Source organism: Phalacrocorax carbo, chromosome 6 (assembly GCF_963921805.1).
Source record: "Phalacrocorax carbo chromosome 6, bPhaCar2.1, whole genome shotgun sequence".
Classification (NCBI taxonomy): Eukaryota; Metazoa; Chordata; class Aves; order Suliformes; family Phalacrocoracidae; genus Phalacrocorax; species Phalacrocorax carbo.
The window spans coordinates 14,683,014-14,696,300 of record NC_087518.1 but is presented as its reverse complement, the minus strand read 5'-3'; the positions used below and the strand labels follow the sequence as shown (position 1 = coordinate 14,696,300).

At 34.6% G+C, this 13,287-nt stretch overlaps 1 protein-coding gene across 29 annotated transcripts in view; it reads left to right on the top strand.

Moving 5' to 3' along the window:
* SLMAP (sarcolemma associated protein) overlaps positions 1-13,287 on the top strand; it is a 92,975-nt gene that overhangs the window by 65,892 nt on the left and 13,796 nt on the right. For 20 of the 29 annotated variants that reach the window (XM_064453827.1, XM_064453830.1, XM_064453818.1 and 17 more), the window contains 5 exons: positions 351-407; positions 3,806-3,886; positions 4,167-4,226; positions 10,519-10,641; positions 11,412-11,486. In XM_064453827.1, the coding sequence (XP_064309897.1) occupies positions 351-407; positions 3,806-3,886; positions 4,167-4,226; positions 10,519-10,641; positions 11,412-11,486 (396 nt within the window). Of the gene's footprint in view, positions 1-350; positions 408-1,842; positions 1,914-3,805; positions 3,887-4,166; positions 4,227-10,518; positions 10,642-11,411; positions 11,487-13,287 lie in introns of those variants that run through there. The other 9 variants (XM_064453840.1, XM_064453837.1, XM_064453839.1 and 6 more) reach the window with 2 other exon arrangements.

The following is a 13,287-nucleotide window of genomic DNA, read 5'->3' as shown; positions in this document are numbered from 1 at the left end:
ATAATTCCTTTTTTTGATAACTGTAACTTGAGAAATGTATTAATTATTTATTGCTCTCAGATTTTTTTAAAAAGTTCATAAAAATTTATCTTCCTAAATTCTCATTAGTGAACTGAAGCATTAATAATGTAAGCTAATAAATTGCAGAAGAAATAATTATCACAGAGTTCCAGTAGGCTTGTGTGCTCTATTTCATTTTTCTGTGCCAGAATAAAGTTTTTGTTCAAGCCTGAGTAGGAAGTAATATTATCAGCATTTAATTTGGTCATGGAATGTAGTCTACGTAGATGTGTGCAGGGGAAAGCTTGCTTAATTTGAGCTTGGAAAGTAACACTTATTTTGTTTGGCAGACAAGATCATAGATGAAGGACATCTAACCAAAGTGGAAGAAACAAAGCTTTTGAAAGGTTAGAATTCTGGATTATTTAACTGTTTCTGAAGCATGTCTTTTATGTCACTTCAGTGCATGTTCTGTCTTAAACCAGCAGTTTGAATTTTGTTGAATACTCACTTAGAAAAAAAAATAGTTAAGGGGAAGTATATTGCTTACTGAACTGTGCTGCAAATACTATTGCAGGGTAAAAAGATTTAAAGGAAATTATTTTTGAAGATTGAGTGCATCAAAATGCTAGTCTCAGTTTTGACTGAGTTCTTCCCTGAAAGTGCATTTAAAAAAAGCGCCATTTTTCAAAAAATTAATTTAAATATTTAGTGCCTGCATAAATTTCAAACAAGTTTTGGGTTTTAATATAGGACTAAATAGAAATAATGTTTGGTCTTACTTTAAGTTTTAAATAAAAGTGTTATTTTCATTTGACTTTTTTCTAACTTACACCCTCATAACTTTAAAATAACTATTAACCTCCTAAATGTGCCTTTTCCAAGTAAAATATAAATGAGCATCTCTAGTTCTTTTCTCTTCTGTATAAATCCAGTGAAATACAAGGATCTAATTAGAAAAGATTTATGTTGTCAAGGAACAGTCATCCTTATCTTTGCAGTGCCAAAATCAGGACTGGTAGAAAGTGTGTAGATCAATGTTTGTTGTGTGTCTAATAATGTAAGGCTGTTTGGACTTGTAGGCTGCCTCCACTTTTGTAGTTTTTTATTAATGTCTAGACATACAAACTCATTTCTTTACCCTCTGTCCTTCTGCAAAATGTTATTGTATTGAATAAACGTTAGCTTATTGAAAGTTCTGGTATGTTAGAGACTTTTCAATTTATCTTCTCTTACCGTAATGTATAAAATTGGAATTAAATTGCACCTTTAATTTGTTTCTGTACATGAGTAAGCTATAGACAACATGCCATATTTGGCAAAAGAATGCATACAATAACTGTAACGTAACACTTGCATGCCAGTTATCTTGCAAAGCAGTGAGCTATTTTTAGTGTTTGTTAATATATTCTAACTCATCAAGTAAGTATGATGTCAACACATTTTAATATACTTCATCATTTTGGCTATATTTATTCAGCTCAATTTTATTATGGGAAATAGGAACAACTGCTGTGAAATAATATAGTACAGGAAAGAGTTTTGTACTTGTGATTCTGGTTCCAGAATAGGAAGCAGCTTTCTAAACCATTTCTCATTATGACTTCTGCTGTTTCAGATGTAGAAACTGATGCATCTTTCCTCTGGTGCTTAATCTTGTTCCCTGTTTCAGGGAGAGGAGGATAGGGGGAGGAAAAAGCTGGTGTACCCAAGGGTGGGTGGGAGGCGAGTATGGGAGGGAGGTGGGGGGGAGAGAGAATTAATTCAGCGGTTGGAACTTGCACTGTTCCTCGTGTCTCGCACAGAGCAGGAAAGCTGTGATTCCATGTGTGACCAGATATGGTAAAGTTAGTTGGATACAGATATTACTCAACTTAGGGCTTCTGGATTGGCCACTAATATAAACAACATGGGTGAGGCTTTTAGGATATACTTTTTTTAACATATTAAGAAAATTTATTACTTGGTTTAGTAATTATTACAGTTTTAATGGCAATCTTGTGAGCTTGATTATGTGTGGTACATGTAAAATGCTTTGTATTGTAACATCTTTAGAAATGTGTTTAAAAAATTATTCCTAAAACTAGGGAAGTACTTCTTTTGTTTTAGCAAAGAACCACCCCCAAACCTTGAGTTTTTAACTACTCCAGTCTCATTATGAGCTTTGAAGCCTGCTGAAGTCATATGAAATATGTTTGGAAGAGCTGCCATGTCTGAACCTGTAATGTGCTTTAAGTGTACTGGTGCTTTCTCCTTCTCCCTCACCAGTGATTTCAGTTACATTAAGATAGGAAGAATCTGGCTCTTGATCAGCTGCTTTGTACTTTCCTCCTTCTGTTTCATGTACAAGTGGATGTTATTCTGGCACAGAGGAATAGAAAGCTTCTCATGTTAGATGAAGAAAACAATTTTTCTTTTTTTTATTAATCTGTCTGTGTTTTGTCATCTTGCTAATTTCCCAGTGTAAGTGTACAGGTTGGCTTCAGCTTCCACTTCTTTCATTTTGGGGGTGTTTAGCTCGGTTTGTTCTCTTGTTATTTGAAAAAACAATCCACACAAGCTTTCTCATTACTCCTTTGGTTTTTACATACTTTCATCTACTAACCATCTAATACTGGTATAACACACTTGATTTATTTATTACTGTACATCTTTTTTGCCATGTCCTGATATTTTTTTGTAGCATCTACAGTATCTATATGTGAAGAAATTATTTATATCTACTGTGTTTTCCTGCATGTATAGTAGAAGTAATGTCTGTATACTGGGAATGTTGTAATGATGCCTTTTTATATATCTCTCTCTCTACCTGGAACTTGAGACTGAGAGGAAACCTCTATTAATCTGTGGGTGGGCAGTGACGCTGTCAAACCAAGGCTCCGCATAGTCAGCCAAGGAACATTTCATTATGTATAACCTCACCTGCATATTGGTGACATGGTTCCTTGCTGACCAACTTAATAGATTTGTCTACACCAGAGATCGTGTGCCTTTGTTTAAAAGACCCGTCAGAGCTAAACTGGAATGGTTATTTAAAAAAGAAAAAATACAGCCTCATAAAGTATTTAGACTCCAAGTCAGGGATATTTCTGTGTAGGAAAATGGTGTACTAGTGTAATTAAGTCCCCTCACCTTTTGAAAATGTCTGGTCTCCATTAAAAGTCTAGAACTGGTTAAAAAAAAACAAAAGTGAAACAAATAACTGTGGCTTCATTAAGCTGCATGTAATAATGTGGCGAGTTGTGTATAAATAGATATTTCATGAAGGTATTTTTTTGGTGGAAAGGACATAGGCTACCTTCTCTTAATACCATTTGAACTGAAATTTTTTCTACAAATTAGTGTATTAATTTATATTGCTGTGACTTCTTACTGGTTCATACTGTGCCTTTTTTAGCAGTACAGTATATACAAGACTTGTTGTTATTTTATTTGTCCAAAATACAGTTTTATTCTTAACAGCAGTTTTTTTCTGACTTGTTACAGTATCTGCATTGTTCTAGTTTTCTTTTCTTATTTGTTCCCTGGTTGAATCAGCTTTTGCAGACAGTTCCAGCTGGCAGAAAATACAGCTTTAACAAAATTTCGAGCTGTGCATGAGACAGTTGCATCCCCTATTAGATGCTAGACTAGATTAATGACTTCAGCGATGCTGAATCTATTTTAACCCAGACCTACAAAGAAATAAGTAACCACCAGGTTTTTGTGTTTCTTCAACTGTGTTGTTTTCTGTTGATATTTAGCAATAGAAAGAGTCTGAACAAAGCATTTACTGATTGAAGGTGATTTTCCTTGCCTCTTACAGAGAATCAAGCAAGAGTCAAAGACACCGATTTGTCAGACACACTTAGTCCAAGCAAGGAAAAAAGCAGCGACGACACTACAGGTGAGCATTTAACTGAGATTTCTGTAACATCTAATCAGTTTGCTCATGATTAAAGTGATTTAATTAATTTCTAAAAGAGCAGAGAACGTGTGTATAATGCAGAGCCAGACACAAGCTTAGAGCAGTATTGTCTATTTTGTGACTTCATAATTAACTGTTGTAAAGTGAGAAAAACATAAAAGCTTCTCTTTGCTTAAAGAATGTGTATATGAAAACTGTCTGCAGTCTACCTGCTCTCTGAAAAGTGAGGGGTTTTGGTTTTTTTTTTTGGTTTTTTTAGATGCCCAAATGGATGACCAAGATCTAAATGAACCTATTGCTAAAGTAGCTCTTCTAAAAGGTAAACAAATTTATGTTTGTAACTTCAGATGCATAATCTGTGTATATGTATCTTTTTGTCTACCTTTTTTATCAAATGTGCATTGAAATAGAGTGCTGAAATTGAGATGTTTTAACCATGGAAGTACAGAAGAGTTGCATTTATATGTCAGTAATTATTCCTTTGGGTGATGTGATATAAAAGCATACTTCTGAGTGTTAGTATAGAAATAATTTGTGCTTAAAGCTAGTTTCTGTACTCATCAACATTGTTCTTGGAATTTACATGTTATATCTTCAAGTAGAATTGAGAAATAGATTCAGCATATACTTAAGTCAGGGCTAATACATGTAGGGAGGAGGGATTGTTCCATCATGGACATATTTTAAGCATTAATAAATTTTACTTGTAGAATTTCCATCACTGTCAGAAATGCTTCTGTCAGTTTGTACCTGATGGGTTAAAAAGAATATCTAAAATATTTTTTTGGTTAACACACTCAAGATTTGAATCTCCTGTTGTACCTGTATTTAGAATGATTGTTGAGCCTTAGCTTTGACCTTCATAGCTATAAAATTAATCATTTTACTGCTCTTTGCACTGATGGAGTGTACTTAAAAATTAATTAGCAAGCTAAAATGCACATATTCATGAACTGAAAAATGTTGTGGGATATTAATTAGTTGTTACATTTAGTATACTGAAAGCTTTATGCTTTATGTACAATTAGACATTTGATAAGATCTGTAAAGTGATGCTTATGTTGGGATCACAAGTAGAAAGAATGTCACAGTTCTTAATGGTTCAAAAAGACAAGAAACTATAATGAAATTTAGGAGACCTGTAAAAGAGCCTTCTTCTGTAATTGTTTGTACTCTCCAATTTTATGATAGAAGGACTTCCAAAAATTGCATGTATTATGTATATTTCCAATCAGCAGAAGTAAAATTGAGCTTGATATTTTTCCAGTGGATATCAGTTCAGCAAAGCAGTTGAAAAAGGAGTGTTTGAGATACTGACCATGTTCCATTTGGGTTTTGCTCTAATGTCTGCGATTAATAGCAAGTATATTCAGTGTCTTCCTATGTTAGAAGGTAGAATCTGGTAAAATTGTTTATAGCAATTATGATACTCTTAGTTTTGGTAATACATTTGGGGTAGGCAGCAGGTTTTATTTTGGGGAAAAATGGATTAAAACCATGATGTTCATTAAGTATCAGAACTTTAAGTCTAGATACACACTAAGGAGTTTGTTTCCTGTGAGCAGTGTTGCATGCACAGAATTCACAGCCGGAGCAACCCTTTGTATGTAAACAGATCAGAAGAGAAACGGAATCCAGCCAGCTCACATCAAAATTATTTTAATTCTAATTCTTATAGTTTTAAGACACACTTTTGTCTTGGCTAACTTTTCAGCCACATAAATTGAATTTTTAATGAGCCTCAGAATAGGCAACAGCTCCAAATATGACAGCTTGTCCTATGGGGAAAAATGTCTTATGCTGCAGACTTGACTTCTATGCATATAACTTTTCTTGTACAGTATATTACTAAATCAAATTAATTGCATAAATACTTTAAACACCTATACACTTCCTGAAAACACAAGCAATCATGGTAGGTCTACTGATTTAGTGATATTTTTTTTCTACCTTTTGGATTCTCAAAAAAAAAAAAAAATCAGTGAGAGTGAATGCTGCCATGTAGCCAAGTGAAGACTACTCATAATTGGCTGGATTTCTTAGTAGTCTTCTGCAGACACATTAAAAGTAGTCCATGGACCGATTACCTAATTCTCCTCATATGCAAGTGAAGTGTTCTGAAATTCTGTCAGAAAGGTTCATTTAACAGCCAAAGACCAAGATAAGGCTGCTGTGAGCATGCTGCTTCCTACATTAGAACAGTCTCATGTCACAGCAAGGGTCAGGTATAGTTATATTTTCTCTGTCCAGGGTATATTAAACTAGCAGGGAGGGTTAACTGAATTTGTAAAGGACTAAAATGAAGTTTTCTGTGGTAACATGGAAGCAGTCTTTTGTTAATGTGGATGTTCTCATCGCTCCATCTGTCTTTATCCAGCTGAAGACTTAAACCATAACCGTTACTGAACTTCTAAGTAGATAAGTAGAAAAATACCTATTTGCACAGACTGCTTTGCTATTGAGTTACATATTTTAAATAACTAAAATAATTGGAATAACTTTTTCTCTGAGGCTATTTATGGGCATTCCTAGTTTGCTCTCATGAAACCATTAAAAAATATCTGTACAATGAATCATTGGCCCTCGTAATTTTCATGAAGAGCCTGTAAACCCGCAGTTTTGTTTGAGGTTTTGTCAGAGAGCTATTTCATATGCCTGACTTTGCCCTAAAAAGGATCTTACTTGCCACAGAAAGACTTTCAAGTGGATTTGTTATGCAGCCACATAATTAAGGAACAGTGAGAACGTTTCTGATCAGCAGCTGTTTGGAAAGTGGAAACGGCTGCTGGAAAAGGCAGTGTTCCTTTTTGTTTAACTGTTCAAATTTACAAAAAAAATATTAATGGAACAAGAAAAATGATGAGACTTCTAATTAGTTTCCTCCAAGTGTATTTTCCATCAATAAATTCTGAGTGTATTCAGGATTTGTTTCAACTCTCTACAAGGCAGAATCTGGCAAAGAAGGGAAGGGGAAAAGCTGTCACAGATTACAACTGCCTTTCCCCTTACCCCCCCAAGATAAATTACTTTATTAGCCTTTAATAACAGTTCCCTGGATGCTTCTATTTAGACAGGCTGTTTGTGATTACTTATTGCAAGGTTAGATTACTTATTGCAAGGTTAAAAACAGCTAAATGTTAAACAGCTGGAAAGAAGCAATAAATGTCATTGGAAGTTTAATTATCTTTTTCTTAACAACTTACATTTTCATACTCACTACAAATCTGACCTATTGAATCTTAATAAAAAGTGTTTCAGTTGAGGTTTTGCTGAATAGTGGTGATTTACGTAAGAAATTTTGAAAATCAGCAATGGTCTGTTGATTCAGAAAGTTTGGGAATCATTGTTTTATGTTGCAATAGCCAAATACTTTATTTCAAATATACGATACAGTTTACTTTACGTGGATCTTATGAAGCTGAAGCAAACTCAGGGTTTTAATTGGTTTTGTGACTTCCCTTGAGTACTCTGAAAATACTTGTCTGAATAACCTGAGAAATTCTTTAAAATTCTGAAAGTGAACTACTGTAAGACTTGGAGAAATACCAGCCTGCTCACAAAGTTGCTTACACAGGCCTGGCACACACAGATAAGGGATCAGTTAAGACCACAGCCTATGTGTGGTTCTGTATCATCTCTGTTATCAAAACAAAAGTGTAAAAGGCAAACATATAAGCAGAGGTCTGTTAAATATCTTCATGTTTGTAAATATTAATTGAATCTGAGCTTTGTTTTGGTTTTACTGAAATTTTATTTTGTAGTTACTAAAATTGCAAAATATTTTTTCACACACCATCACTTTCTTTGATTTTGAAATGGTAATTTTCCCCCAAAACTGACACATGGGTTAGACTCATTGTTTTCAGCTAGATTGAAAGAGAAAAATTTTTCATGTGCTTTGGGAATGATTTTTACAGATCGCGCTAATTATTATTTTTTTAAAATAATTTTAAGCCTACACTTTTAAGTATAGTTGATGTTAAGGAAAACTTAAGAGTGCGTGTGTGAAACAAAGTGGTGTTAAGAACCTTTGTTATAACATGGCAAATGATCTGATCACAGATTAAAATTTTCCATGAGCTAGAATAAATGAATGAGGGTTTTCAAACTGTTGTATTAGACCTTTTTTTTTTTGCACGTTGTTGTAAGTGATGATAGAATTCCTCAGACTTCACTGAGAACAGTTAGTCCAATGATGACTATTTCTGCAAATTGCTCAAATAATTTTTTAATTGCAGCCTTTTACATTCGTTCTCAAACCAGGTTTTTGTGATGTGATTTTGCTCTTGAAGGAACTAATTCTAAGCCTGATGACATTTAGTAGTTTTATTATTTATAAATAGAGCACTCCTACTAACTAAGGAATTTTTTTTCAAAACTAGAGTTAGCACAAAAATTGTTTGCATTGAACTAAAAGACATTAAAGGAATTTTCAGTTTCAGGGTACAACTGTTATTTTCTCATGCTTATATTTCTTGGCTTTTGATTTAGAAGCATGTGGAAATTCCCCTGTTTCGTTTGAGTAGGAAAGAGTTTTTACCTTGATTGTGCCTTTGCTAAACTGATTATGTTGTCCCATAAGTTGTTCCTCATCTTCTTTGAAGCAGTATTATCTTTTACAATGTGTGCTTTCATTGATTGGAACATACTGTCCACGAGAAAGTTCATTTAGGATGTCTGTTGTTGGATTTGGGACACTGCTGCTTTATCAGGCATGATTTGTGCATAATTTGTCAACTTCCCCACCCATTTCTTCTGAACAGTCTCATTAAGGAGGGTTGAAAGTCTAATTGCCCCAAGTCTTTATCCATGAGAAGCTAAGAACAAATCACACTCAGTAAAGAGAAAACTTGGATTGGGAACTCTAATAAACTATAAAACAAAGTATTTGGATGAAATATGTAGTTCTCTTTGTTCTTTCTCCTCTCATCATTTTGTTCTGAAAAAGTCTAGAAGCACATGTGCGCCCTCAGCTCTACGTAATCCTACCAATTCATTACTGTGAGAACACGGAAAACATAACCTCTTTTCTTAGAGGGATACAGTATGAATACGTTAGCATGATTTGATAAGCAATTATTTTAATGAAGAAAAGGGCAAAAAAAAATTTTATCATTACTTTATTGGTGACCTGTGCAGTCAAATATGGATGTCAACAGTATGATGACAAGCTAAATTATAGTTTGTATTTATTTTTTTCTTATTAGGAAAAGGTCCAGACAGCCAAAGCAATTTATCTTTTGGGGTTTTTATTGTAAGCAGTGTGCCTTTATCTTAGATCCATCTGGTCTATAGTGGTAGGTGTTTACTAACCAGTTAGCTGTGTAACACTTCTACCCTTTTCTTCTCCCTCTCCCATGATTAATAGCTGGACTTTTTTCACTGGTTTCCCTCCTTTACCTTTCTCACCGAACTGGCTTTATACAAAGTTTCAGCCCTCTACCTATATAGGTTATTAGTACTGTTTGTGCCTATTGAAAGATCTGTTTCTGCACAGATACTACTTAAGGAAAATTTAGTGAATGAGAGCTTCCTGGATCTGGTTTGTAGCATTGCAGATACCTGCAGGCTAGAGCGTTGTCTTCTTCTTTGTTACTGCATCTAGTTTCTAGTGTGTGCCCATTAGAGGAAACTCCTAATAGTTACAAATACTTATTTTTCCTCTTTTTAAATTCCCCCAAAACTTCATCTTTAAAAGTATTTAATTTGCAACTGCAAGTCATCTCTTATAAGCACAAGAGGCATTTAATATGCATTTTAGCTAATACAGAACTTGTTTTTATTTAGAGTTTAAATAACATGCACAAATACGTAATTGTGCTAAAGATACCCCAGTATTTTAAGGCATAGTGAAAAAAATCTTAAGGGCAAAATTCAGCTTAGTATTCACTAGGCCACTGAATGAAATAAGGAGGGTGGACTTTTCTTAATTTTCTTAATTTTGTTTTAGAAAATTTCCCTAAATTTTTCCTTTCCATGTAGTTATGGCCCACAGAGGGAGAGGGGGAAGCCAAGCCTTGCATGGTAGCAAGCCGATTGGCGTTAGCAAACCACTTAATAGCAACTCTTTGCATAATCTCTTGCCGCTGACTGGCACTAACCAGCCTCAATACAAGGCTGGGTGTGCTGGTATGCTGCCTGTGAGGGCTGGTACGTGCTGTTAGGAGCAGGACTGTGGAGGGTGGGCTTGGGAGGTGGGGGACATAGGATCGTTGCTGATAAGTGCATGCTAGGAGAGAGGGCTAGAGTACCTTCCTTTTTAAAACTAGACAGGTTGTAAACACGGCCAAGGATTGTCTTACGCTTGTTGTTCCTTCATTTTTGTCAATTCAGGATTCCTTACTGATCTATTCAGTGTTTTTAAAAACTCTCTCATTCTTGTTTGGTTTTTTGTTTTATACTGCATGTCATATACAATGAATGTTTTGAAGTTTGCGTATGTTTTCCTTCTTTTAAAACTATATTAATATTTTTGCTAATATTTACCTAATCCAATTTTGAGTTTAATTTAACTTGAGACGATTTTAATAAAAAGTTGCCAGTCATCACATGGCAGTGCAAATTAAGCTGTTGTACAAATTTATGGTTTAAAGAAAATGTTCTTTTATCAGATGAATTGCAGGGTGCACAATCAGAGACTGAGACTAAGCAAGAAATTCAGCAACTGCACAAGGAGCTGATTGAAGCCCAAGAGCTAGCTAGGACAAGTAAACAAAAATGCTTTGAACTTCAAGGTGAGACGCAGATCAACTTGGTTATAGGGTATCCATTAAAATTGTATTTATCAGGTAGTCTTAAAAGGGGGTCCAGTTTTCCTGACTGTCTGTTAGATAAATTTCTTTCATAGCATTCACATCTTCTGCACCAAATGTCAGAAACTTCTGCTTTTTTTCGAAACTGTATACACAGTCAGATTGAGCTCTGACTTTTTGGTTCAGGATAGATTAATATATTTTCATAGTGTTGAATACATACTAGGACTCCATATATTTCATCCTTATAAAATATATTCATCTACAGGTATTGATTAATCTGTGTTTCATTCAGATAATGCACATAATTTAATGTATTTAGTGGTAGGATGATCTAAACAGAGAACTATCAGATATGTAGCTGTATTGTTATCCTTAGCAACCTGTGGGTTGTTTTTGATAGGAAATAGTCTAGTCCAGTTTAATTGTATATTGTTCTGTGTTCTTTATGGGGTATATTTACAGCTTTTTTCCCTCCCATACCAATTTGCATTTAGCACATGTGGAGTTTTTGATCAGGCAACAGATTATATTAATTTCAAATTAATTGTAATACTACCACAATAATGGAATGATGTCTTAATATTGACTTTTTATTAAACTACTTACATAGTTACTAGCTTTGATAACTTATGGAAATAATATGATTGTTTCAGTCTTTTTAGTTAAGGTGAAATTGTAACTAAAATTCATTGCAGCTGAAATACTTCTTACTAACAAAACTTTGGGCACATTTTCACTTTTATTTATAGCGCTATTAGAAGAAGAAAGAAAAGCATATCGAGTGCAAGTTGAAGAATCTAACAAGCAAATAAATGTTCTGCAAGGTAGGAATCTTTGGGTTTTGTCCACCCCACTCTTTTAGAGAAAATCATAGCTTTGGCTGTTTCTGTGGCATCATAGGTGCTAGTAAAGGAAAATGTTAATTGAGTACATGTTTTAAATCTTATGTATTTCACTGTATCTTTGGATTTTGTTGTGAAATGGTTTTTGTCAGTTCCTTGGTTATCATCATAACTTAGAAAATGCAAAAGACTTAATCTGTAATAGATGCCTCTTCTACTTCCTCTGTCTTTAGTCTTTTTCTCAGCTTTGAATGATTCAGCCTTTTCTACTGTGAACTGTTTTATCTTCAGAGCACTCAGAAGGTTTGGTCTTTTTTGTCCTACTCAGTCTCTTCACTTCATTGGTAGAATCTTCTTAAATAAATTTTTAATCATTTCAGATCTGCATCCAACCTCAGAGCATGCAGTAAAATTTCTGCAACAGAGACACTGGTGTTTTTAAAAACCAGTATGACCCAAAATAATTATAGAAGAATGGAATCCCATGATTTACATTACTTCTGTCTCATATATTCTGTACCACATTAACATGTCTGCCTGTGTATGTGAGTGAGCATATTGGTCAAGAGGCTGTCTAGCCTTAAAATCAATAAGGGTTATGTTATGACTCTTCCTTAGAGCAAGCATTAGTTGGAACCTCTACTCAGCCATTGGTTGTTATGAAACTTGTAAGAGCTTCATACCTTGGTATCTTTGTCAGCATATAATTTGGATTGGACCTAAAAATGTTTGGAAGGCAGATGAGCAGACAGGCAGATGGAGTGACAATCCTCACTTTCTTAGGAAGCCAAAACAGTTTTAGCAAATTACTTTATGGGCAGTAGTTTGTTGTGGAATGTGGTACTTGTCATATACCAGTTACACTGAGAAGCTTATATAATAGCACTGTTTAATATGAATGTCAGCGAAGAATATTTGTTTTCTGCCATTGTGCCTGTAAGAGGAATTACACAATGCTTATTTTCAGAACAAGAGGAGCAATTTAATTTTTAATCTTGTCCTGCTAGTAATGAAAATTATCCAAGTAAAAATACTGTAGCGAAAGTTGAAAGTTAGGATTTGATAGAGACTTCTAGGCATAAACAATAACTCCTCCCCCCCCCCCCCCCCCCCCCCCCCCCAAAAAAAATCAGAGTAGAAAATTGACAGAGCCAAACTTAACTGCAAGATGCCTCTTGTCAATTCAGTACTTTTTTTGTCTCCTGAACCCTTCTCAAGTGAGGTCTTGCTTATGTTTCCTCCTCTTCTCTGTGGTAGTTCAAAACGTTCTGATGTTCATTGTATGCTTGCTGCTCCCTGAACTTTTAGGGTGTGACACACTCACAGCTTGGGAAAAGTTGTCAGGATTACCTCTTGGAGCCTCTACAAAATGTAGTGGAGAAAAAAGCCCTGGCAGCTTCATGCAGTAACATTTCATGTATTTTCATGGAATGAATGTTTTATGCCAGCCAGTGCTATACAGCTTTATATGTTTGTCATGGAGAAGAGAAGCCACAGAAACAACTGAAACCCTGTCTCTATGTGTGAAGTTCTTTAGATGAACAGATAGGTAAAGCAAGGAAATTCAAGTAACTTGCCATTACTTAAAAAAAAAAGAAAAAAAATACTAGTGAAGCGTTCAGTTTAGATGAGGTAATGGATTACATAAATAAGAGATGTAATGGAAGTTTTCTTTCTAATTGCCCTTTCAGATTATATCCAGTGGTTCAGAAACCATTCCAGTATTCTTGGTATTAATTTTTCTGTGTAAGTTATTTCTACAGCTCCAGCAAACTTTAGAAAC